The 27,530-nt window shown below is 48.5% G+C and overlaps 1 protein-coding gene across 1 annotated transcript; it reads right to left on the bottom strand.

Moving 5' to 3' along the window:
- On the bottom strand, positions 1-26,680 carry LOC112852812 (uncharacterized). Its single transcript, XM_086699566.1, has 5 exons — positions 26,184-26,680; positions 22,982-24,446; positions 4,089-4,215; positions 2,660-2,840; positions 1-2,252 (listed from the first exon to the last, which is right to left on the bottom strand). The coding sequence occupies exons 2-5, from the start codon at positions 22,982-22,984 to the stop codon at positions 557-559; spliced, it is 2,007 nt and encodes a 668-aa protein (XP_086555692.1). The 5' UTR covers positions 22,985-24,446; positions 26,184-26,680; the 3' UTR covers positions 1-556.
- Positions 26,681-27,530: the final 850 nt, after the last annotated feature.

Raw genomic sequence — 27,530 nt, 5'->3', positions numbered from 1 at the left:
TCCAGTATCCTTGCACGTTTACTAACGTCCATGGGGAACACAGGTGGGCACACGGCAGCAACAGCACACGTGGAGACACAACTTTCAATAATAAAGACCCCAAGGAGGGCAGGGCAGAGTCGGGGAATTCTGGTCTCTGCACCAGAGGACGAGATACACGTACAGACCACTGATCAGCCCTGGGTCCAGAAGACATCGTCGTGGAAATGAGACACACTTTATAGAACTGTACAGTCTTTTCATGTCTGAGATAGCAAAATATATTTCATACAGAAACTGGAGATGTTCAGGAATGTTTTATCTTGGGTGTTCATATCAGCAGCATGCAGTGGAAATAAACACAACAGAGATCCCTATTACAGACGAGGCACTTCTGAGGCACGAGCAAATTTATAACAAAAACTGCCATCCAGCCCTGACGCTTTATGTACAAAATAAATGAGGTGCTATGCCTGAAGGTTCTCCAACATTCTTTACACTCATACATCACATTTCTTGCCCGTGTGTCTGACTGGACTTACAATAAGATATGAGGGAAAACAGCGTGATTGTGTATTCAGGGTTTCTCCCCAGTGTGCATCTTCACGTGCGCCCGCAGGTTTGTGGGGTACCTGAAGGCCTTCCCACAGTGCGGACATTCGTAGGGTCTCTCCCCCGTGTGTGTCCTCACGTGCGCCCGCAGGTTTGCGGGATACCTGAAGGCCTTCCCGCACTGCTGGCATTCATAGGGTCTCTCCCCCGTGTGCGTCCTCACGTGGACCCGCAGGTTTGCGGGACACCTGTAGGCCTTCCCACACTGCTGGCACTCGTAAGGTCTCTCTCCCGTGTGCGTCCTCACATGAGCACGCAGGTTCACGGGATACCAGAAGGCCTTCCCACACTCCTTACACTCGTAGGGTTTCACTCCGTTGTGCTTTCTCGCATGTACTTGCAGGGAGGAGTGACAACTGAAGGCTTTCCCACAGTGCGGACATTCGTAAGGTCTCTCCTCCGTGTGGGTCTTGACGTGCGCCCGCAGGTTCGCGGGATACCAGAAGGCTTTGCCGCACTGCTGGCACTCGTAGGGCTTCTCTTCACGGTGCGTTCTCACGTGCTTCTGCAAGGACGAGGACCAACGGAAGGCCTTCCCGCACTGCGTACACTCGTAACGTTTCTCCAAACTGTGTGCTCTCACGTGACCTTGGAGGGAGGAGTGACGCGTGAAGGCTTTCCCACACTGCTGGCATTCAAAGGGTCTCTCCCCCGTGTGCGACCTCACGTGTTCCTGAAGCGACGTGGAACTACTGTACGCTTTCCCACACTCCTTACACACATAGGGTTTCACCCCACTGTGCATCCTCACGTGCCTCTGGAAGTATCGGGGGTGTCTGAAAGCCTTCCCACACTCCTTACACTCATAGGGCCTCTCTTCGCTGTGCGTCCTCACGTGCTCCCGGAGGGATAAGGAACAACTATAGGCTTTCTCGCATAACGTACACTCATAGGGCTTCACCCCACTGTGCGTTCTCACGTGTCTTCGAAAGTATTTGGGACAACTGAAGGCTTTCCCACACTGCTGACACAGATAAGGTCTCTCTCCAGTGTGCGTCATCAGGTGTCCCTGCAGGGATGCAGGGTACTTGAATGTCTTGCCACACTCCTTACATTCATAGCGTTTCTCTCCAGTGTGTGATCTCATGTGTTCTCGAAAATATGAGAGGCAACTGTAGGTTTTCCCACACTCCATACATTCATAGGGTCTCTCCCCTGTGTGAGTTCTCACATGACGTGTAAGGTAGGAGTGATACAAGAAGGTTTTCCCACACACGTCACACACGTGGACACTCTGTCCACAGGGACCTCGCACATGACCCTGAAAGGAAGACGTGCAAGTGAAAGCTTTTCCACATTTCTTGCACTCTAGAGATATTTTACTACTGAGACTCTTCGCGTATATGTCAGATGCTCTCCCAGCGTCCTGACCTTCATAGGGTTTCTCTACAAGGTCTGCGTCCACGTGAGTGCTGAGGCTCGTAACAGAGCTGCAGGCTGGGCCACACTCCTCACCAGGACTAGGTTTGAGTCCTGGGTGAGATCTTCGCAGTTTCTCAAGGAAGGAACCATCTGCGAAGGCTTCTCTACACTTAGCACATTCACAGGATTTGCCTCCAGTGGGACACCCCTCATGCACAGTAAGACTTGTAATCGGGTTCAGGGTTTCTCCACATGGATCTCCTTCAATACGTTCACAGACACTCTCCACCAAAGGACTTCTGTTCAAAATAGGAAGGCACACGGTTAGGGGATGACGCTTGTAAGTGATCTCTTTATTAATGACCTATTGATGTTTGTTAATGATTATCGGATTACTAGTACCCATTTTCAAGGAATGGGCATGTTGGTGGTACCGTCTATACTGCTGTAAAGTGGAAGAAATTACGTGCTCAGGAGAAGGGCCCAGAAATGCCATCAGGATTTCTTACATGTGGGTTCTCCCGATAAACGTTTTGAACTCAATTATGTTTCTGATGATCAATATCTACATCACATTTATGAAGATATTATATTGTATAATTCCAACTACACAATTACGGGGCTAGGTTTATACTTTTTCTTTAATTCCAAGTTAGTCGATCAATCTGGGAAGATCCCCCTTTCTCCTACGGGGAGAGGCACTCACCTCAAACGCCTCTCCTGGGATTGGGACTGATCACCAATGTTATGAAACACCGGGTTTTCTCGAAAAAGAGCCCAGGGATCATTTCTTGTAAATCTTACTATTTTCTCTTCACTGGATAGTTCATTCTCCAAAATATTCAGCTGAGTCCTTGATCCACAAGTTTTAACTTGAGTGCAACAATCTGCAAGAATCGGGAGCATAATTTAAATTCTTGGGAATGATCTGATGTGTGAAGGTAAGAAAACAGACCATATGCAGATTTCTATTTATATACTGATCCCAAATGTGAATGAAGTTCATCAGAATGAATGGACAGGTGACCAAAGGAAAATTCTCAGGACCCTAGTGATTTGGGGCTTTGGCAATAATGGGAAAAGTGTGTAAAATGGAAGCCCATTCACTTAGAAATACTTCAAAATAGATGGTGACTAACGTGGAAATAGGTATTATCAGAAAAGCAAAGTAGGGGGCGCCTGGGTGGCTCAGTCGGTTGAGTGTCCGACTCTTCGTTTCGGCTGAGGTCATGATCTTGAGGTCCTGAGATTGAGCCCCAGGTTGGACGCCTTGTTGAACCTGGAGCCTGCTGGGGATTCTCTCTCCCTCTGTCTCTCTGCCCCGCCCCCCCACACTCATGTTCACGCTCTCTCTCTCAAAATAAATACATATTAAAAGGACAAAAAAGAAAAAAGAAAATTAAAGAAAAGAAGGAACTGGGCAAGATACACACATCCACACGCTACCTGTGTAAGAGGTTCACCACATGCATGAGGATGGATGAAAAGTCCAACAGGAAAGCCAGGTAAATGACAACCATCACCCTTCTCAAACAAAGACTGAGTCTTGTTTCTAATGGGTATCTCCAAATGCCATTCTTTTCTCCAGAACCTGGTCCAAACGAGGGTTGCTGGACTGTTCCGAAGGCACAGAGGCCCTCAGTGAAGCCCGCCTGCACTGTCCCAGCTGCCATTGGGAGGGTGGGTGGTGTGTGTGGCTGCTGGTCCTGCCCCTGGAGGACAGCTTGGCAGGAGGGAGGATTTGAAGAGCCAACAAGCAATCTGGAAGACGGGCTGTTTAATTTGGTCTTCAAAAGTCACCGAAGATGACGAAGTGTGAGTTTAACTGCAGGATGATTACCATGACACAGGTGTATTAACCAGTGTATCTTCCACAGAGCAGCACTCTCTGCCCCAGAGCAACACTGGAGACCATCCTCACACTGATAAAATTAGAGAGTCTCAGACTTTGATTAACAGCAACAAAACTTTGTGTTCCTGGAAAAGGTATGTGACTCCAGGTAGGCTCCATGAAGGCTTGGACCGTGTCTGTCTCTTCTCCAACGTACTCCCATTCCTCGGCCCCAGCAAAATCGGACAATTGTAAGAAACATCTCTTCCCTAAAAGACTAGTGAAGGTATGGAGCCATCCTTACCCACTGCGGCCAGGTTCCTGCAGGTCTCCAGCATCACATCTCTGTAGAGCTTCCTCTGACCTCGATCCAACAAAGCCCACTCTTCCGGGGTGAAGTACACAGCCACATCCTCAAAGACCACAGAGGCCTGAAACATACCACACACTCTATTGCAGCAAAGCTCCATCATCATCCATGTGTGTGGGAGGATGAAGGGTGACAGGCGGGGAGCTGCACTCCATTCCTAGGACCCCTGAGTCACAACAGAGGGTGATGACAACAGCTGACATGGACTTACACGCACCCAATTTACTGGGTTATTTCTACTGAGACACATCTGAGCAGACCAGTACTGTACAGACTGAAAAGTGAGATATTCACTCAGACAACACACAAATCAGAGGACACACGTTTGGCTTGCTCAAAGACGATTATGTGTCATCAGCTCCAAGAACTGGAACCAGAATATCAGGATGCTGTGGACACTCAGATTCCAGGGCTGCTTGATGTGAGGAGCTCTCGCCTTGGAAGGAACAAGGGCAAGAAGCCTGGTGGAGTCCCCTCTCTTCCGACAGAGGCAGACATGACCCTTTCCGCGGATTAGGTGGACTGTGGGCATGGGCAAAGGCCAGGGCCTGGGTGCCTGGCACACCTAGTGTGCAAAACGAGTTCTGGATGCTGAAGAAACTTGGGCGTAAGCAGGGCCTCTGACCCAGTGCCCAGAAGTCAAGGAAAAGGGCACCAGAAGGAACAGTCCCTGAAGGATTGATGGGGACAGATCCAGAGATAGCTTTAACAGAGAAAAAAAAAAAACCAAGGCTAATTCATAACTTTAGAGGAATAAGGGTTGACACCACGCTCGTGAAACACAGAGTAAAAAAATTATTTTTTTAAAACATCAGAGATTGCTTAAGCAAAAACTATGTTCTCAAAACTTAATGAGAGAAAAAAAAAAAAAAAACCAACCATATCACCTAGAAGAAAGGAAATTCTACTTCAACTGTAGTTGTAACCAGGGTTTGCATATCACACACCTGTTAAGTCTTATATTTCAAACATTTCAAAAATGACAACCATAAAAAATAAGAGACAACAATATAAAGAAAAATAATATGATTAAATAATGGGTAAAGAAAGTGAGTGGACACTTCTCCAAAGATATACAAATGGAAAACAGGTCATGAAAAGATGCTAGACATTCGTCACGAGGGACACGCACCTCGAACTACCAGCAGAGGCCCCTTCGCACGCACCACACTGGCTATAAAGACGCCCCAGGAAGCGCCGCCGAGGACGTGAGCAGGACGCATTCTCCTTCATTTATCCTGCTGCCGATGTAAGCGGGGGCGGCCGCTTTGGAAGAGTCTGGTGGACCCCCAACATGAGCAACGTGGAGTTCCCACCCAACACGGCAGGTCCGCTCCTCGTATCCACCTGCCCCAGACCCGGGAGGACGCGCGCCATCACACACACGCGTGCGCACGCGCTCTGCTCTCCGCCGCACGACTCCCGATCGCCAGGGATGAAAACCACCCAGAAGCCGGGCACCTCTTCCAGGCTGAGTAAAGGCGACACGACTGAAGTGGAGTCAGGAGTCCACAGGGGAAGTTCCCCAACCTGCCGCTCAGGGCCAAGGGCAGACACAACACGGAGAGACGCACCGGCACACCCGTAATGCATCACTGCTCATGCAGGAGGAAGGAAGACTATTTCCTCGGGTGGCATCAGCCCAGCCAATGAGAGACAGTCACAACCCAGCCAATGAGAGACAGTCACAACCCAGCCAATGTGAGACAACCACGGCTCAGCCAATGAGAGAGAGCCAGGGCTCAGCCAGTGAGAGAGTCACATCTCAGCCAATGAGAGACGACCACAGTCCAGCCAATGAGAAGCCACTACACATGGAAACCCCAGTTTGCTCAAAAGGACTTCGTGTTTGGGACAGCCCCTCCCAACGGCCCCCTCTCCTCTACAAAAGAGTGTTCCTCCCTTTCTTTTCCAGATTTTCCTGTTCTTTTGCTGGGGCTTCACACGTCCCAAATCATAATTCTCTGCTATTCCCAGACAAGCCATATTTGGGTTTATTTTTAAGGTCAACAGTGCATCACGATCAGCCTTGTTCATGACAATTAAAATCAACTCGTTCTCTTTAAAGAAAATTGTCCACCTGTAGATACAGAATCCACCCAGGTAGCATGTAAGTCTATGTTTATTAAAGGGCAGAGCCAGTGGGGCGCCTGGGTGGCTCAGTCGGTTGGGCGGCCGACTTCGGCTCAGGTCATGATCTCGCGGTCCGTGAGTTCGAGCCCCGCGTCGGGCTCTGTGCTGACAGCTCAGAGCCTGGAGCCTGTTTCAGATTCTGTGTCTCCCTCTCTCTGACCCTCCCCCGTTCATGCTTTGTCTCTCTCTGTCTCAAACATAAATAAACGTTAAAAAAAATTAAAATAAATAAAATAAATAAAATATATAAAATAAAATAAAGGGCAGAGCCAGTTATCTTTCCCTTTTCACTAAGAGGACCGGGATAGAATGGTAAAATATGTCCATTGCAGATTTAGTTTGGCAAATGGCTCACACACATCCTAGATGAGTTACAAAAATACCACTAAAATTCTTTGTTTTGATTTACTGGTTTATTTTTATTATTTAAAATTTTTTTTTTAATGTTTACTTATTTTTAAGAGAGTGAGCATGAGCAGGGGAGGGGCAGAGAGAGACAGGGAGACCCAAAATCCGAAGCAGGCTCCAGGCTCTGAGCTGTCAGCCCAGAGCCTGGTGCAGGGCTTGAACCCACGAACCATGAGATCATGACCTAAGCCAAAGTCAGACGCTTAACCAACTGAGCCACCCAGGCGCCCCATTATTTATTTTTTGAAGTAGAGTCCATGCCCAAGTGGGGCTTGAACTCATGACTCTGAGATCAAGAATAGCACGCTCTACCAACGAAGCCACCCAGGTGCCCCAAAACCACTAAAATTCTTGATTTTCCATTCTGGCAATGCAGGTTCCTAAATAAACCCAGAAACTAACTAGGTTCTCCTATTCTTGCAAAGGGCCAGGACACTGGAAAAAAGACCACTTGCTACCAGTTTAAGTGCTCCCATACCTGCATCCCTCCAGCCGGCCTTTCCAACGTCCTCCTTCCTCATCCCCAGTGATGGGGCTCTAGGGAACCACAGGGACTCTTCCCAATCCTCCCTCATAAGCAGCTCAGAGAAACCATTCTCCACATCGGGAATGAATCTCTGTCCTTGTTGACCGGAGAGCTACATTCTCGGTGCCCAACCCCTTGTTGTAAAGTAGCCTCTGCCTGGAAGGCCTAAAACAGTTCCAATGGTGGGGCGGGGGGGGGGGGGGGGGGGGGGGGAGGCAGCATCTCTAGTGAACGTTAACAGGTTCCTGTCTCTGAACCCACTCCCCTTTGTCTAGACCCTTTGAGAGATAGTTCCTACACCCCTATTCGACAGAGGAAATAATTCCAGAATCTGAAAACAGTAATCGAAATAGCCAACCAAAGGAAATACGTGGCCATTCCACATCTTTTATCCGCTCTATCTCTGACGCACTGTAATGGACCTGGGGTCACTGATCATTTGTCTCTGTTGGATTCCCTACCCTCCTCTTCCTGGGCAAAATCCTTAAGCGATATTGGCAGAATCCACAGTGTATCTCCCATCAAGATGAAAATAGATCTCTCAAAGGACCTCCTTGCAATTAATCAATACCTATAAATAAAGAAACTCTTGGGGCGCCTGGGTGGCTCCGCTGGTTAAGTGCCCGACTCGATTTCAGCTGAGGTCATGATCTCACAGTTCGTGAGTTCGCCCTCCACGTTGGCTTCACCCTGACAGCGCGGAGCCTGCTTGGGATTCTCTCTCTCCTTCTCTCTCTACCTCTCCCCACCCCCCTCCCCTGTGCGCACCTGTTCCCTCTCTCTCTTTCAAGATAAATAAACATTAAAAAAATTTTTTTATTAAAAGAAAAAAGCTCTTTAAGGCATCAGGCCCATAATAGAACATTACAAGCCTCAGAGGCCCATCATCCTCTACGCTAATCCCTGTAATGACCTGTTTTTACTGGTGTGAAAACCCAACGGCTGAAGATGGAGGTTTGTCTGGAACCTCTGAGCAACATATGCCATTGTTAACCCTCGGTACCCTGTGCTTCCTAACCCCCAAAAACTACCGACCCAGTTCCTACTGTATGCAAATTCCAGGAGGAATACAGGACTCCCAGTTTTTATCAATAGAATAAAAAATTTGGAGGTGCCTGGGTGGCTCAGTTAAGCGTCCGACTTCGGCTCAGGTCATGATCTCACGGTTCGTTGAGTTCAAGCCCCGCATTGGGGTCTGTGCTGACAGCTCAGAGCCCAGAGCCGGCTTCGGATTCTGTGTCTCTCTCTCTGTCTCTGTACCTACCCCACTTGTACTCTGTCTCTCAAAAATGAATTAATGTTAAAATTTTTTTTTTTTTAATTTTTCCCTGAGTCTGAAAACTGCCAATATTCGATTAGCTGCTTTCAGATCTAGGGTCCTGGTTCAGAACCATCACACAATTTGGAATTCCCACGTCACTTCTGCTTTCCCAGTTGTTACGTGCCAAAACGTTATAAAAGTGACATACCCATGAGGAGATAATCTCCAACGCTTACTCTCTTCATAAATAGGGACTGGAGATGAGAAGTGCCTGACACTGCTCCCCTCTAATCTTTCTTGTTACTCAAATGTCACCTTAACGAGTTTCCATCTGCTATGTGGTTTCCCTATGACGTGGGACATGACGATCAGCAAAGATCCTTCGTGGCACCAAGGAACAAAACCACCAGATATGGAAAACTGACTCTTAATGATGCATTTAAGAAAGGGTCTCTATCAAAAGGGAAAATTGTGAGAATTAATACAGGGAAACCTTGTTAAGAATGGAGTCAGGAGGCCAGCAGGTGGAGTTCTGACACCCTACCACTCATGGTCAACTGCAGACCCAACAACAAGAGGAGGACCCTGCGGTTACACGTGGGTATCACTTTACTAGAGCAACAGGAGGAAGATTATTTCCCGGTGTGGTGACAGCCCAGCCAATGAGAGAGTCACAGCCCAGCCAATGAGAAGCCGCAATACTTCCGCGTCCAGCTTGCTCCAATGGACTTTTTGTTTACAACGTCCCCCTGCCAAATTCCCGGTTTCCTCTATAAAAGAGCCTCCCCTCTCCTCTGCTCTCTGGCTTGCCTTTGGTCTCGTTGTAGCCTGCTTTTCCGAGTTGCAATTCTCACCTGTTCCAGGATGAACCCATTTTTGCTGGTAACATTAATGACAGTTTTACTTTGAAGGTTAACAACCCATTTCAAAATGACCACTGTGTATTCAAACAATGGGATATTATTCAGAAATGCGCACAACAAAGTACTGATCCAGGTACTGATTCACAAAATCAATGAACCTCAAGAACATTAACAAACTTCACAACGACGACACAGAGCAGGATATCATTTACGGAAATGTACAGACTCACAAATCAATAGAGAGAAAGATTAAGAAATTGTCTAGAACCCAGGGTAGGGATACACTGGAATGGAGATGACCGCCCACTGATGCAAATTATCTTTATGGAGTGATTAAAATGTTTTAAAATGAGAAAGTGAGAATGGTTGAACAGTTCTGTAACTGCAATAAATGCCACCGAATTTCTACTTTAAGCAGATAATCTTCATGGTACGGAACCTACACCTCCATGAAAGCTGTTTTTAAAAAGTCATAGAAGCTAAAAATATATCCTTCTTCATCTTTTGGCATTTGTAATCAAAAACAATAGAAATCGGGCAAATTAAAGGAAGTATGAAAAAGAAACAAAATGACAGTTTCGGAGATTAAGCAGATTGAGGAGATACTACAGGTGTTTTAGAACAGAAGAAAAGGAACGAATGTGTACCAACTGGTAACATACCTGAGATGATGCAAGGGAACAGAGGAGGACGTCCTAGGTCATTAAAGAAATGAATTCCGTAGATTCAACTACCCTCCACACTCTAAATGCAAACCTCAAACACTGAGTGAGCCAAGCACCAAGTATTTTAACATTTGTGATTCCCAACTGTAGAAAGGAATCACAGGGCATTACCAACACAGGAAAAGAATAATTTAAATAGTATTAAAACGCAACATGCATACAGGCTAATACTTTTTTCTTAATTCTTTTTTAGTGTTTATTTATTTTTTTTTTTATTTTTAAGAGAGAGTGCGAGCGGGGTAGGAGCAGAGAGAGAGGGAGACACAAAATCCGAAGCAGGTTCCAGGCTCCGAGCTGGCAGCACAGAGCCCGACGCGGGGCTCGAACTCGTGAACTGCAAGATCATGACCTGAGCTGAAGTCAGAGGCTTAGCCAACTGAGCCTCCCAGGCGCCCAAGACTGAAGTCTTTTTAGAAGGAAACCTTACACATAAATGTAGAAATAACATTTGACAGCAAAACCAAGGCTATTTTATTCCAGAAATGCAACACGGATTAAACACTGATTCTTCAAGAAGTACAACTTATGGCACTAATGGAAAAAAAGACAAACAAACCACAGGCTTCCAATCCATACAGGCTGAGGACACGCCTGCCTCATGTCATCACACATGAGTGACGACTGGCTTACAAACCACATGGAAACATGCACCGTCAGAAAACCATGCTGTCCACACTAAACCTAGAGCTGACTCCCTATTTGGTGGTGAAATGGGAGATCGGGAACAAGTTGCTGAGGATGCATATGTACACGCCTGTGAGGGCTCAGCCAGCGCTGCAACCGAAAACAAGGAATTGGTGGGGGCGGCCGGGGGGCTCAGTCGGTTAAGTGTCCGACTCTTGATTTCGGCTCAGGTCATGATCTCGCCGTTCATGGGTTCGATCCCCACGTTCAGGCTTTCTGCTGTCAGTGCGGAGCCTGCTTCGGGTCCTCTGTCTCCCTCTCTCTCTGCCCCTCATGCTCTCTCTCTCTCAAAAATCAAACATTAAAAAAAATAATAATAAATCTGCCAAATGCATTTGAGGAGAAGGGCTGGTTCCCATTTAAAACCTGTCCCCGCTGCATGTACCAGGATGGGAACGAAAGGTGCCTTCACAGGTTACTTTGCATGGTTGGAGACAAAGAGTTTAATAAGTCCCTCTTTATCTCCTCCTCTGCACTTTTAGCTGTTAGATAAGTGAGGTTTTCTAAATGGATTCACATGAAACCACATTTCAAGTCTTATTTCTTGTCTGAGTCTTTTCAACCATCCAAATGTGCTTCTCACCCAGAGCTACCGGTAATGATAGACGTAGAAATCTCTCTACTGGGGCGCCTGGGTGGCGCAGTCGGTTGAGCGTCCGACTTCAGCCAGGTCACGATCTCGCGGTCCGGGAGTTCGAGCCCCGCGTCGGGCTCTGGGCTGATGGCTCAGAGCCTGGAGCCTGTTTCCGATTCTGTGTCTCCCTCTCTCTCTGCCCCTCCCCCGTTCATGCTCTGTCTCTCTCTGTCCCAAAAATAAATAAATGTTGAAAAAAAAAAATTAAAAAAAAAAAAAACAAAAAAAACAAAAAAAGAAATCTCTCTACTGCTCAAGTGCAGTACACGCTTGATGTTTTATAATCGTTTAGAGAGCAAACTAACAATGTAGTTTCACCTAAGGAGAATATTGTAACCGAAAAGCATTTTTTCCTTTACTCCTAACTCAAATGAGTGTGTAGCTCGCGCCCAAAAAGAATAGAAAGATTATCACAGAAACGGATTTTTAGTTTGCAGGAGGCAAACTCATAAAAATGAATCTCAGGGTACAATGAGTCACTAGAAGCGAGCAGTTGAAAATTAAGTGTTAAAAAGACTTTCTAACATTAGCCTTTATAACTGCTATTAAACTAATTTTCCTTAAGTCCTAAAATATGTCTCATGAAGCGTATAAAGTAACTTAATGGAAAACCTACAAAACGTCATTCAGTGACACCACAACACAATGAAATAAATGAAGAGATGCTGTGTGTCTTCCAAAATGAGACCATAATATCAACTCTCCCAAAACATCAAGAGATTTAAAAAAAAAAATCCCATTAAATCTGCAATCAGGTTTGTCTGTGGCTTTGTTATGGGATTTATTTCTGTTCTCTTTGAACTTAAGATTTTGTTTTAAGTCATCTCTCTGTCCAACGTGCAACTCCAACTTACAACCCCAAGATCAAGAGTCACATGCTCTACTGACTGAGCCAGTCAGGCACCCCAAAGGACACTATTTCTCATATTGAAATGTAACACAAATTTCTCAGAATACGGGAGATATGTTACAGAACTGGTGGGATTTTGCCCAATAGAAATCAGTTTTTAAATTTTTTTTCAACGTTTTTTATTTATTTTTGGGACAGAGAGAGACAGAGCATGAACGGGGGAGGGGCAGAGAGAGAGGGAGACATAGAATCGGAAACAGGCTCCAGGCTCCGAGCCATCAGCCTAGAGCCTGACGCGGGGCTCGAACTCACGGACCGCGAGATCGTGACCTGGCTGAAGTCGGACGCTTAACTGACTGCGCCACCCAGGCGCCCCTAGAAATCAGTTTTTAAAGTACGTGAATATGAAAACATGAGAAAACTCTGTTTAGAATTGAGTGGGGAAACCAGCAGGGGAAGCTCTCAAGCCCTACACCTCACCATCAAGAACAGGACTTTGCAAGTCTACATGAGGTGTATTACTGTCCCAGGAGTAGGAAGGAAGGGTTTTCCTGCCCTGGCAACAGTCCAGCCAATGAGAGACAATCACAGTCCAGCCAATGAGAAGTCACTACACCTGGATTCCCGTAGTTTGCTCCAATCGTTGTTTAGTTTCCCACAGCCCCTCCCAATGTCCCCTCTCCTCTAGAAAAGAGCTTTCCTCCCTTTGTTCTTCCGTTTCTTCTCCAGACTTGCCTGTGGTTTTGCTGGGGCTGGCGTGTCCCAAATTATAATTCTCTGCTATTCCCAGGTAATCCCATTTTCGCTGAAAAATAACTGGCAGTTTTAATTTTTTTAATTTTTTTTTTGAGAGAGAGTATACGCAGGGGAGGGGGGAGAGGGAGACACAGAATCCAAAGCAGGTTCCAGGCTCTGAGCTGTCAGCACAGAGCCCAACAGGGTGCCAAACCCTTGAACCACGAGATCACGATCTGAGTTCAACAGACTGAGCCACCAAGGCACCCCTGACGGTTTCATTGTTAAGGTTAACGTTAGTGATCCCAGAGAAGACCCCAACCAATCCAGGCTGGCGAGCAAACAGGTGCAGGTCCCACAGAGCCCAATGAGCTCTCTGTTTTCTCCCCAACCCTGAAGCGGAGGTTAAGTTTTGTGCTGGGATCAGAGCCCCACTCCCTGGGTCTGCGCTCTCCTGTGTCTGTGCTCTCGGGGGATTATTCGGAACCTGTTTTAGGGGCTTGTCCTTTCTCAGAGAACTCATTTTTGTTCCGACTACTTTCCAGAACTGGACTGTTCCTCTTGGAACCATGCCTGTTGGAAATGCGCTGGCCCTTCGTCTGATTTCTTCTGGAACAAGGCTACTCCTGTAGAGACCAGTGTCTATAAACTTTTTTTCTGGTCTAGAGAAAACTACCAAGAAATGGATTCCAGTTATCAAAGCGCATGGAGGGGGGACCCAACTGGGACCCTGGCCAATCTTAGGTTTAAAAACCATGGTGCATCCTCGTGCATTTCTAACAAAATGAGCAACTGAACAAATATAATTTACAACTACAAGGGCCTTTATGGGGAACTTTCGATCTCCCCAAACTTGTTTTATTGAATATTGTTAGGCAAAAAAATTAAAAAATTAAGAAGTTAGGAAAGAAGAAAAGAAAGGAAAAGAAAAGGAAGGAAAAGAAAAGGAAAGGAAAGAAAAGGAAGGAAAAGAAAAGAGAAAAGGAAAAGAAAAAAATTAGGAAGTCATGAATCCAGCAAACTGAATTTGATACAGATTTTATTCAGTACCTCGAGACTTGCAAATATTTTCAGGATCTAAGTGTACCTCTTTGCAAAAGACTATTTAAATTGAACCAAGGCAAACAACTGAAATATGACAAATGGCTTCCGAAGGGTCTTTCTCTCCTGCCCTGGCTTCACTCTACACCCAGGACCTGCCTCCAACCACTTCCCTCGACATGCTCTGAACTTCCCTTTTCTTCTGAACCTGCCCTTGATCCCTCCTTACCTCAACCTGTTAACCCAGCCTCTTTAAGGTAAAGCATCTCAAGATTTGAAACCCCATGTTTCTCATGTTCCCTGGACTAAGGCAGAAGTTTCCAGAAGTGCCCGGGAACGCCCATAAGCTCGCTGAAGAACATAACACAGCTATTCAACTCACCAACATGGTTTCCCAGATTTAGATCAATCAGTCCACATGCGTGTTGCTGGGGCCCAGGCCACACATGGGATGAAACTAACCCGAGAGAGACAGACACCCATTTCTGGAAAGATGCTTATGACACTGGCTGGAAATCCCCGCCAAGCAATTAAGGTACCTTTTTTTTTTTTTTTAAGTTTTTTTTATTTGCAAGTAGTCTCTACACCCAATGTGGGGGCTTGAACCTACAGCTCTGAAATCAAGAGTCACACACTCCAACAAGTGAACCAGCCAGGTGTCCCAACAGTAGCTTTTCCAAAGACTGGACGAACACAAAATTCAGGTTTCCACTCAAAAGCCTGATGAATCTGTACGTGGCTATTACAATGGACTCCAACTGGTCTTTTTTTTTTTTAATTAATTAATTTTATTTTTAAATTTACACCCAAGTTAGTTACCATATAGTGCTATAATGATTTCTAGAGCAGATTCCAGTGATTCATCCCCTACGTATATCACCCAGTGCTCATCCCAGCAAGTGTCCTCCCTAATGCCCCTCGTCCATTTAGCCCATCTCACCCACCCACAACTGCCCCAGCAACCCTCAGTCTGTTCTCTGTATTTAAGAGCCTCTTATGTTTTGTCCCCTTCCTTGTTTTTATATTACCTTTGCGTCCTTTCCTTTATATTCATCTGTTTTGTATCTTTCATTCCTTATAGGAGTGAAGTCATATGATATTTGTCTTTCTCTGATTAATTTCGCTTAGCATAATACCCTCCAGTTCCATCCAGGTAGTTGCAAATGGCAGGATTTCATTCTTTTTGATTGCCAACTAATACTCCATCGTGCATATATACCACATCTTTATCCATCTGTCCATCGATGGACATTTGGGCTCTTTCCATACTTTGGCTCTTGTCGATAGTGCTGCTATCAACATGGGGGTGCATGTGCCCCTTTGAAACAGCACACCTGTATCCCCTGGATAAATACCTAGTAGCGCAATTGTTGGATCATAGGGCAGTGCTATTTTTAACTTTGAGGAACCTCCATACTGTTTCCCAGAGTGGCCGCACCAGTTTGCATTCCCACCAGCAGTGCAAAAGGGTTCCTCTTCCTCCGCATCTTCGCCAACATCTGTCGTTGCCCGAGTTGTTTATTTTAGACTTCTGGTCTTTCTTCACATGTGGAATCCACCAGGCAGCATTTAATGGGCTGGACTGGAATCTTTCTTTTTAGTTAAAAGCACCAGGATGGGCTGGGAAACCTCGTGCCCTGCATATTTAGTTATTTTGACAAACTAGGCCACTGACACCCCACGTGAAAGAAAGAGAGCTAAAATTCTTCATTTTCACCTCGGGCAACTGAAGCCTTCTTCTATAAGGGGCGCCTGGGTGGCTCAGTTGGTTGAGCATCCAGCTTCAGCTCAAGTCATGATTTCATGGTTTGTGGGTTTGAGCCCCGCGTCAGGTTCTGGGCTGACAGCTCAGAGCCTGGAGCCTGTTTCAGATTCTGTGTCTCCCTCTCTCTGCCCTCCCCCACTCACACTTTGTGTCTCTAAAAATAAACAAACATTAAAAAAAAAAAAACCCACCAAATACCTCCTAGTTTGCACTATTATGGCCAACATCCAGGACATGTGAGGGAAGGTTATCAGCAGCCTGAATGCTCCAGGTGGGAGCCCTCCTCCCGGCCCCTCCCAAGCCCTCCTCATGCCCAATGGCTGGGCTCTAAGGACCACAGGGGCTCTGCCCCAAATTCCCTCTTGATCAGCTTGGAGAAACCACTCTCCAGATGGGAAGGGACTCTCTCTGTGCCGCCTGACACGGGACCTACACTGTGAAGAAGGTCCCGCCGCAGAGAGCTCACCGGGCTCCAACAGTGGGGTCTCTAATGAACCTGCACAGGTTCCTGCCTCTGAACCTGCCCCCTTGTGTCTAGTCCCGTATGACAGACACACCATTTTCACGTTAGTTCCTCCACCTCTAGTCATTCACTGCACGGATCCTCAGAAGGGATCACGCTGGAATTTCATTCTCCCACAAAGGGAAAGTAATTCTAGAACTGGATGAAGATACTCAAAATACCTAAACAGGGGATGAAATGCCCCTTGAACATCTTTTTTTTTTTTTTGGACAGGGGAGGAGCAGAGAGGGGGAGACACAGAATCCGAAGCAGGCCCCAAGCTCTGAGCTGTCAGCACAGAGCCCAACGCGGGGCTCGAACTCACAAACGGCGAGATCATAACCTGAGCTGATGTTAGATGCTCAACCACTCAACCGACTGAGCCACCCACGCACCCCTGAACATCTTTTATTTAACCCTTGGCACGCCATCATTCCCAACCTCCAACACTACTGACATCCATTCCCATGGAAAGCAGCTTTTTGATATAACTACCCTATGCAGTGCATTTTCATATTCCAGTAGGGATGACCAATGTGTCTGCTTTGATTTGAAAGAAATAGAAACAGGCCAGGGCACTCACACCCAGGGCGGCACAGGCTTTCTTGCTTTTCTTGAATCTCAAAAGCTGGTCTGGATGATGGAAAATTGCTGAAGGCTCTGCTCTCTGATGATATGGAGACGGTTTCGGTCTCTGCTCTCCTTCTCAGACCTCTTCCCAGGAAGCCCGAATCCACCTGTTACACCTTTTGGCCTTGAAAGGACAAAATGTCTCTAAAGAAATATTGCGGGTTGCTCAAACTCAGGATCGATACGTAGGGCGCCTGATCCTGGACCCACGTGAAACCCCTTGTGACTGCTTAGCACGGACAAGGCACCTTCCGACTCCCCGTGCCAACAGGGAGCGCCTCTCACTGACGCACAGGTTCCATGCTTTACTGACGACTCTTATTTACAAATTGAAAATGGCAAATATCATGCTGGGGATGCGACTGCAAGTCCCTTGAGGTCACTGAGCAGCACTTTACCTTTGGGCTACTTCGGCTCAACATGCTGAACAACTGGCCCTTCCTCTGGCCTTGCACCTTCGCCAAGGGTAAAACCAGAAATGTTTATAAGGCCAGTCGCCATGCCTGTAAGGGAGCTCATGACCTTGGACTATTATAGAGACAAGATGTCCTGACCCACATGGGAACCAATTAAAAATGGCTCCTCTGTCCCAATTTGATGAGATGCCCTACTTGAACTGACTTCTCTGGCATTACGAAGGGTCCTGGCTCCGGATTTGACTCCCTGGAGGCCAACAGAAGCCATTTTTGCTGATATTTTTTTCCAAACAAAAACAAACTCGAAAACAAAAAAATGAAAAGCAACTCGAGAAAACCGAGAGGCACACCTCTGTCTTGGACCAAAGGGATGTTCTTCCCAAATAATACTTTAGAGAATTGCCAAGAGATATCCAACAACCGGCCCCATGAAGGATGAGCAATATTGGAAATGTAGTAACCGTGGCTTCAATAAAAAGGGACAACTCTGGTTTGGCCCAAATAACAATCTGGCCCCGCCAGAGATGCTCCAACAGCCAAAACTCACCACTACACATGCATGAAACCACTGGCCCAAAACAACCCAATATGTTCAATCCCAAGACTCATAAATCCACAGAAAGCGCCTACTCCCTGGTCCCACCTGTCCACGCACAACCCAGGGAAGTCTGTTAACACGAGCGGATTTCACACAGCTCCCTCTCTCACAGACATGAATACGGTTTAGGCATGGCTCACGTGTTATCTCACGGGACAGAAGCCTTCTCGTGTAGATACCCCACTGCTTATCCCGTGGCTGCAGTGCTGTGAGAACTTGCGATCCCTACCTGGGGAACACACCTCTAACGTCACAGGGATCCAGGAACCCAGTTTACCAGGCAGGTGCTTCAACAGGTCTGTTCTGTTCAGCCTGTTTTACACCTTCGCTGTGAGTACCGTGCCCCATACGCAGGCTCAGTTGAACGCACTAATGGCACTGGTGACACTCAATGGACACACTGTGTAGAGACCCCCCGACACACACACACACACACACACACACACACACACACACACACACACACAACCACCATGTCCGAAAGCACTGAGGTTGGTCCTTCGAAATCTCACATCCACCCTCCAGAGCCTTCAGCCTCCCACCCTGATATATCACAGCACGTCCAGTGCAGCGGCCGCTGCCCCTTTGACCCTCACGTAGAGGTCCATGTTGGAAAAGAGAGATCACCTGACGGTTTTATTTGTAAATTTTTTTTCAACGTTTATTTATTTTTGAGACCGAGAGAGACAGAGCACGAACAGGGCAGGGGTAGAGAGAGAGGGAGACACAGAATCTGAAACAGGCTGCAGGCTCTGAGCGGTCAGCACAGAGCCCGACGCGGGGCTCGAACTCACGGGCCGTGAGATCATGACCTGAGCTGAAGTTGGACGCTTAACTGATCGAGCCACCCAGGCGCCCCAGTTTTATGTTTAAAGTCAACAGAATTAGGGGCACCTGGGTGGCTCAGTCAGTTGACCGTCTAACTTCAGCTCAGGCCATGATCTCCCAGTTTGCGGGTTTGAGCCCCGCATCGGGCGCTGAGCTGACAATGCAGAGCCTGCTTCAGATTCTGTCTCCCTCTCTCTCTGCCCCTCCCCTGCGCATGCACTCTCTCTAAAAAATAACAGTAAAAAAAATGTTCAAGTTATCAGTTATTAGAACACTTGGCATTAACAGGAAGAAAAACACCCTGATGGGCAAAGGGAATGTACAGATACGTGCCCCTGATTTAGGCTGGTGGATATACACCCAGCAGGTGCCCTAGGACAGCAGCAGAGACAGGGACACTGGGACACACGGGGCCAGGGAAGACTGGTTTTCTAAAGGGTAAAGAGAATCATCAGTGTCATGGACAGTAACTGAGTCCTGTGGATTTAACTGTCGTGGAAACAAGTGGAACACACAGAAAGTTCCAGCACGTATGATTATGACCTGAGCAACAGAGGAGTTTTCTCACAGAACAAAAGATGGTCGTCTACACAGGAAAAGACCGGGAAGTTCAACTCTACTAACAACGCGAAGGATCCATCCACGCAGACAACACAGAGAAATGATACACCCTGACCTGGAGAAAACACAGCAGGCAGAAATGAAACAGACACATGTCCCCAGGACGTGAAGGAAACAGAAGATCAGGAAGCAGATACGTGAGATACAGGAGACAACACGCTGGAAACGCTTCCACAGAAGAGGGAACCCACACATGAGAAATGCTCAGCCCTGGAGGAATCAGATAAACCAACGTGGGACGTCCAGGAGACCCCGTGTCACACGCTCGAGCTGGACGCCATGAAGTCGCAAGTGACAGGACCCAAAACCGACACGTGGTTCACACTCCGCACCCCGTTCCTGCTAACGTGTAACTTACGAGCTACAACATGCAATGTCCCCCCAGCGCAAAGGACTTAGGAGGCACTTACCCTGGAGACAAGACCACACTGCCGGCAGCAGCAAAGTCCACAAAAGGAAAACATGAACTGGAGACCCCCACGCCCCACCATCCCGGGACGGAGGGCTTCACCGGACACACTGAGCCGCAAGCACCCCCCAGAGAGACACAGACGAGCCCTGGGCAGCCACATCACCGGTGGCACTGCTGACATTCCCCTCTCACACCGCAACAGAGATCAGGTCGAGTGACACCTGCTGGGGGGTGACGACACGGAAAGCTGCCAGCACAAAGAGGTATGGCCAAGGGACAAAAGTCCTAAGTGTCACCCACACTGGATTCCCAGGGCAGCGAGAGCCTCTCCAGGAACAACGGGCCGAGCACCAGAGCAGGAGCCGCTCAGATTGGTCACCCACGGCAGCCACACCACACATGACACCCAAGTGCAGAGGGTGACACCCAGTCCCCCCATGAGCGCCAAGCTCTCCCTGCTGACACCGGTCCTCTGGGATGGAAGGAGGGGACCAGAGACCCCTGGGGACTGGACTCTGAGCTCCACACGCCCTGAACCCCCTCCTCTGGGGCCACAATTCTCACCAGAGAGGAAACCCTCCCAGTTTAGGATCTGAACCCTACACGCTCTACGTTCATGACCCTTCCAACGGCACTTGACCCCGAGGAGCCTTCCCTCAGTCTGACCTGCACAGACTTCCTGTTTCCACAGATCCCACTTAACCCCACAACCCCTTGGACGATGCCAACACCGGTCCTCGGGAGACACCCCAGGGCGGCCCCAGCCCCTTCCCCACTGGTCCCCACCGATCCGGGGGGCTGGAGGCCACCTGCAGGCGAGCGAGACCCCACCACACCTTCCCTCGCCTCCCACCAGGCCCAGCTTTGGGGGTGGCCGGTCTCCAGCCCAGAGGAGGCCCCAGCTTCCAGCAACCCGGGTCATCCGAATGACACGGGGACCCCAAGCTGCTGTGTGGACAACCAGGTGCAGCATCACGGCTTCCACCCTGAGGTCAAGGCCACAGTGGGAGGGGCGGCTCTAGGGCCCCTGTGTGGTTTCCCATGAATGGAAGCTGTTTATCCCTTTCAGAGAACAGGGACCTGGTACCGTTAGAATTGAACCCGTCTCAGTTCACAGAATTTGTGTGCGTCTCTGACACCAGCAATTCCCAGGGGACAGATCAGGAAGACAGTTTTCCACCTCTGGACCCTGCGTGGAACCGTCACCAGCATTTGGATGAATCCTCTGATCCATGACTCCACCCACCTGCATGAAGGCGTGGAGCCCCCAACCCTCATGGAGAAGGACAGTTCTGTCCTGAGACACTTTTCCCCAGGGGACGCTCTCTGGATAAAGCCCCCAGTAACCCATGTCAGCAGGGACAGGAACGACCCGACACATTTACCACCCTCTGCCCTGAAGGGGAAGAAAGGAGGCAGAAAGAACTCGGGCATTTTACACCTGCTCAACGCGAGGCTGGCGGAGGACAGAGCCATCCGTGCTGGGCTGGACAGGGTGACAGGTCCTGCTCACAGATGACATGCAGACGCCTACCTGAGCCCTGTGCTCCCAGGAAAACCTCAGTGGAAGGGAAAGGCACTCCCTCCCCCACCCTGTCGGGGTCTGGAAAACAGCAGGCTGCACGAGGGCCCCTCCCCCGTCAGACCAGGAGACTCACAGCACGTCCCCCTGTTCACCCACGACGGGGCCGCGCGCAGACCCCCCACACCCGCACTTCGTGCCTCATCTGTGATCAGCTCAGCTGCTTGTCCCCGTGGCCAAGGGGCACAAAATGCTGGCTGGTCCCGCTTTGCTTTGGCTTCTCTCCTTCCTCCAGACCCCTGAACGTGGGCTTGCTCTCAGGCTGAGCCACACACAGCCCCTCCTGGGGGACAGGGGGACAGGCTGGCCTCAGGGAACCCCAACGCCAGCACCACACCTGCTCACGACTGGTTTCTTTCCTCCTCTCCTTTTACACGACTCTTGAGACACTCGCAGGTCTTATACTCAGTGTCCTCCCTGTCGACGTAGTCCCTGTCCATAATGCAACAGCCCCCCCAGCTCCCCCCCGCCCAGCCCTTGCCCCTAATGCAACAGCCCCCCAACCCCCTGCCCGGCCCCTGCCTCTAGTGCAACAGTCCCCTCCCTCCCAGCCTTTGCAATCATTCTTCTCAATACCTGTCTCTCCTCCTCAATTCGGATTCTTCATTTGACACTGGTCTGACCAACTGTCGGCCACCGCCCCTTTCCTACCCAAAGTTTATCCAGGCCACTGTCCTCCCCACAGGCCCCTGACATTGCCTCCCCATCGGCACCTGGTCAGAACAAGCACTGAGTTGCCCACCTGAGCAAAGAAACCTCCGAGCACAGAGAGCCCGTTCCTGTCCAAACACCTTTTGGTCACTGCTCCTCATACAGAAAGCCTGTTTCTGAGTATTGGAGGTGCTGGGGGTGGGGGGTGGGGGGAGTCTCCGAACCCAGTGTCCTCTGCGGCGGTCTTCGGAATGTTAAAAACAAGACAACAGAGCCAAAATGGAGTCCCTCATACTAAGCTCCTTGTCACCAGACCAAGAGTTAACTTAATTGCAGTTTCGGCCTCTCCCAGAAATGGAATCTTAAACCAGTCAATCAGGAACGACCTGGTCAGCACTAGTGAGGTCGCCGGGCTGCTAGACCCCTGCCCTCCCGGAAGGAAAGGTGACCTCCCACCATCCATCCACTTTTTGTCTAATAGAACTTCCTGTCCCCACTCCTCCTGCCTGTGAGCCTTTCATTTTGTGCAGCTCCTCCGAGCTCCCTTGTATCCGCGAGATGGCATGCTGCCCGAGTCATGAATCATTGAATAAAGCCAATTACTCAGCTGAATTTTGTTTTTTAGCAAGAACAAAGTCTCCTTAACCAAGTATGGATTTGATTTTATCTGTCAGGTGGGGGGCGGGGGTCTTCCACCTCAGCCACCCCCACTTGCCCCCGAGCCCTTGATCGCCGGCGCTGGGGTCCTCCCACCCTCGCTTCAGACCCCCGCCCAAGAACGACCCGGATGGGGACCGGGAAGAGGAGGAAAGGGCAGGACGCTGCAGCCCCGCTCCCGGCCGAGGGCACAGGCTCGGATTAGGACCCCCAGGGGCGGTGCCACCTGGGCCGGGGCCCCCTCCAGCCGGTTCCGGCCGGATCGAACCAGCCCCTCGGGGCTCCGCCCAAACCCGCGCACTCACCATCTCGCAGCCCGCTCCGGACTGTCCCGGCGCCCAGGCAAGCGGCTGTACGACACCGACCGCGAAACCGGGCTAGACGCCGCGCGAGGCAGGTGCGCTCAGACGCAGGGCAGCAGGGCAGCAAGGGACTCGCCTCTGGAGCGCGCCCGCCCCCCGTCCTGATTGGACGGCGCTACGGGACCATGCGTCCTGATTGGTTCGTCTTCCGGACCCCGCCCCCTCAGAGACCGGGCCTGCGGTTGCCCACCCACAGTGCCTCCGCGCCTCCGCACCGCCCCTGCCCCCCCTGATTGGACAATCCTCCCAGACCCTGCCCCTTGCGTCCTGAGTGACAGGTCGTTCGGACACACGTGTCTGGCCAGCGTGGGCTTAGAGCTGAGACCGCTCCCTGCGGTTGGACTTCCGGCGCCTGCAGCTCGGCCACCCATCCTGCCTGCGTCTTCCTCCTGGACCGTGAGATCCTGACTCAGTTTCCCTGCGGAGCGCCCCTTGTCAGGAGCTTGGACAGGAGGGGACGGACGGGAGGGGCCGGTGAGCCCTAGGGTCAAGGGTTGGCGCGGGGGCGAGGTCAAGAGCGGATCCGTGACTTTTGTTTAAGAACAAAGATCCTCCTGGCGCCTGGGTGGCTCCGTGGATTCAACCTCCGACTTGAGCTCAGGTCATGATCTGGCTGTTCGTGAGTTCGAGTACCTTGTCGGGCTCAGTGTTGACAGCTCGGAGCCTGGAGCCTGCTTCAGATTCTGTGTCTGCCACTCTCTATCCCTACCCTGCTCAAGCTCTGTCTCTCTCTCTCTCAAAAATAAACAAACACTTAAAATATATATATTAAAAAAGAACAAAGATCCTCAACAGTAAGGGCAGAGCCAGCGTCCGTGGGTTTTGACCTGTGACCTTTCATGCTAGGAGGCCCCGCCTCCTCTCCCGTCCCCCACCTCTGGGACTTGAGGTCGGTCAACCTCACCCCTCAGCACAGCCACAGGGGTGGGATGTTGGAATTCTCAGACCTGCATTTTACTCTTTTCAGCCAAAAAGCCCACAAGACTGTAAAGCAACCCAAAGCGTTTATTTGGGGTCTTAGGGCTTACAATCCGGAGAGCCAGAGTCAAAATACAAAGTGTGCTCCGAAATGCTAACAAGGAGAGCAGGCTTATAAAGGCAAAAAAATACAAGGTTACATAAGTTGTTTTGAAAGAATTATGATTGGTGCTGGCAGAGTTTAAACTGACTGTCTAATACACGATTGGCTACTTGGCTAACAGGCATTACATGATCTCTATTTCGGTCCCCAGTAGGAGGAAGTGTTCCAGGAGGAGGTGGAATTGCAATTGACAAAAGTCAAAAGTTCACGGTGTTCTGAAAATTGAAACAGGGGACGTGCGTAGTCCCTGCTTCCTGAATGTCCTTCCGACTGTATTTTGAGTGACTCTTTTAGGGCTACCTTCTTCATTGAGTCGTCTTTCACACTCTGCAAGGAAATGTTTTTCAGATCTCTAGCGAATTTTGTACAATTAAAGCCTACGATATCCTGAAGGCAATTGAATTCCTGTTTTAACTGATTTAAAAGTAACAAAAGCTGAAAAAAGTGAGATGAAATAAAAGCATTAAAAGCTGAAATAAACTTATGTTGGACCTGAAACACTAAATACATCAGCAGCATTTAATACGACTGCTCATTTCAAAAATAACCCCCCCAGCGTTGGGTAGAGAAGTGTAAACTCCAGCATCATTGACCCTGTTACTTACAAACATAATTATAAAAATTAATTTTCTCTGTTTTGCAAAAAGGTATTATTCACTTTCATAAAAAGGAGTGTTCAGGGTGTTAAGAAATAAAATTCATCTCAGCACATCTGAATATGTAATTTGGGTTTATTTCACGATTCATGAATCAGACTACATCTTATCTTACAAAGGAGCTCTGAGGAACCACACAAAATAGAAGCCTTTCTTAAGAAGAAGGGGATGGGGAAAAGAAGTTTCTAGCAAAGGCTGGATTGTTTCAGGCAAGGTCACCTTCCTTTGGTGGAAAGTGTGTGTATCAGGCAGGTTATCTCACTGGTGCTGACCAGCAATTCCAGACTGACCGGTGAAGTTCACGTTCCTCAAGAGAGGCCAAAACCGCAATTAGATTAAGTATTAAATCTCTCGGTGCTGATGTGGGACTTAGCACCAGTGACTCCATTTGAGATCTGCTGTTTCTTTTTTAAGAAGAGGAACATAGGGGCGCCTGGGTGGCTCAGTCGGTTAAGTGTCCAACCTCAGTTCGGGTCATGAGTTTGAGGTTCATGAGTTTGAGCCCCCCATCGGGCTCCCTGTTGTCAACACAGAGCCTGCTTCGGATCCCCTGTCCTCCTCTCACTGCCCCTCCCCCGCTCTCTGTCTCAAAAATAAAGAAACACTAAACATTTTTTTTTAACAAGAGGAACATATTTGAGAATAATTTCCTATGTAGAAAAGTGACTTCCAATTAAAAATAAATCCCTTTTGACTTACAAACTAAACATTTCTTTCTTGGTATGGATTAATAATAAATAAATGCCACATATAAAAAAATCCAGCCTGGGATTCAGAAATCCTTCTAAGACTCTCTGGTAGCATGTCCTTCAGCAATTCATTTCCTGTACATCTGGTCAGTATTTATGCAAAAAGTAACAATTTCATATACCTATCTTGCTTTCTTTGTTACATAAAAAAGGAACATATTTATACGGCAATAGAATTTGAGGTTTTGGTTCAATTAGAAATAAATCCTGCGCAGGGCACCTGGGAGGCTCAGTGGATTAAGCGTCCAACTCTTGATCTCAGCTCAGGTCTTGATCTCAGGGTCACGAGTTCAGACCCCGTGTTGGTCTCCGCCCTGGACACTGGGTTTATTTCCAAACTTTTGCTACTCAAATACTGCTCTCTGTTGGGAAAATATAACTGAAAACCAAACCTCCTGCCAACCCAGGAAACCTGTCACAAAGACTGAAGAGAAAGAGACCAGGAGAACAGTTTTATTTCTGAGTCAGCACTAAGCCAGAATGTGACCTGCATCTCGGGCAATCCTCTTGAGAACCTGGAAAGACAAAGAAATCTCTCCCCCTTACGCAGCCAAGCACAGTCAAGCCATTCCATACACGTTCTCAGGATAAGTGATAACCAGTCCTCCCGTGGCCAATCCCAAGAGCCTTTGTCATACAATCATGCATCCTCCACCCACCTGGTGACTCGGTGACCGTCCGTCTTAGTTACTTGGCTTTGTGCAAAGGAAAAACAAGCTTCTCTTTGTGACGGTCGGGTCGGTAGTTTTGTAAGTGAGAGAAGCCCCCATGGAGAGACCGCTCTCTTTTGCTGATGGCATTTCAAAGTGAGCTCCCAGGAAAGAGTCCCGGTGGTAAAGCAGGTGAACGCTTTCCTTAGCTTTTACAGAGGTTTACGTACATTTCAAAGGCGAAGGGGTTTATAAACACAAGTTCTCTAAAGAAAATGCTCTAAGAAAAAAAGGAGGGAGCCATCTGTTTCCTCATTTTCAACAGGGAGAATGAAAGCTCTTACTCTCAGTTCCATTTGCCTGTAAACCAACTAAATTTCAAAGCACCCGGTATGAAAGGCTTGAGAACCTCTTCCAAACTAAGAGTGAAATCAAAGCTGGGGGATGGTCAGGGGCGCCTGCGTGACTCAGTCTGTTAAGCGTCTGACTCTGGCTCAGGTCATGATCTCACGGTTCATGAGTTCCGTCTGTCTCTGTGCTGACAGCTCGGAGCCTGGAGCTGCTTAGATTCTGTGTCTCCCTCTGTCTCTGCCCCTCCCCTGCTGACACTGCCTCTCTCTGTCTCTCTCTCTCTCTGTCTCCCAAAAATAAATAAACATTAAAAAAAAAATGGGAGATGGTCACATCATGTGGTAAAATAAATATTTGAAAACTGTGTATTATTTCATGCTTTAAAAATTATTTAGATTGGTATTGCGAAGTACACTGGACTGAGGAAAAAAACGCACTAAATGTTTTAATGTTAAGTTTAATCATTTTAACTAGGGCTGCCTGGGTAGTTCAGTCGGTTGAGCATCTTGACTCTTGATTTCGACCCAGGTCATGATCCCAGAGTCGTGGGATTGAGCCCCACTCAGGCCCTGCGCCTAGCATGGAGCCTGTTTAGGATTCTCTGTCTCTCTCTGTCTCATTCTCTCTCTCTCTCTCTCTGTCCCTCTTCCCCACTCATGCTCTCTCTAAAATTAAAAACAATTTCAAGGGGCGCCTGGGTGGCGCAGTCGGTTAAGCGTCCGACTTCAGCCAGGTCACGATCTCGCGGTCCGTGAGTTCGAGCCCCGCATCAGGCTCTGGGCTGATGGCTCAGAGCCTGGAGCCTGCTTCCGATTCTGTGTCTCCCTCTCTCTCTCTGCCCCTCCCCCGTTCATGCTCTGTCTCTCTCTGTCCCAAAAATAAATAAACGTTAAAAAAAAATTAAAAAAAAAAAAAAAAAAACAATTTCAAGCAAAAAATTATGTGAAGTTGAAGGAACAAATAATAAATGTGCTATAGCCTGGGCACCCACGTTCATGAACAAAC

Source organism: Puma concolor, chromosome A2 (genome assembly GCF_028749965.1).
Source record: "Puma concolor isolate L17-30 chromosome A2, mPumCon1.1.hap2, whole genome shotgun sequence".
NCBI classification, from domain to species: domain Eukaryota; kingdom Metazoa; phylum Chordata; class Mammalia; order Carnivora; family Felidae; genus Puma; species Puma concolor.
Note: the sequence above shows the minus strand (reverse complement) of the source record. Positions and strands in the feature narration are given on the sequence as shown.

Bases quoted from the DNA above. Each gene is read 5' to 3' on its own strand.
- LOC112852812 (XM_086699566.1), bottom strand. The intron at 2,841-4,088 runs GTAAGGATGGCT...CGATTCTTGCAG, and splicing joins CAGGAACCTGGCCGCAGTGG to ATTGTTGCACTCAAGTTAAA. The intron at 2,253-2,659 runs GTGAGTGCCTCT...TATTTTGAACAG, and splicing joins TCCCAGGAGAGGCGTTTGAG to AAGTCCTTTGGTGGAGAGTG.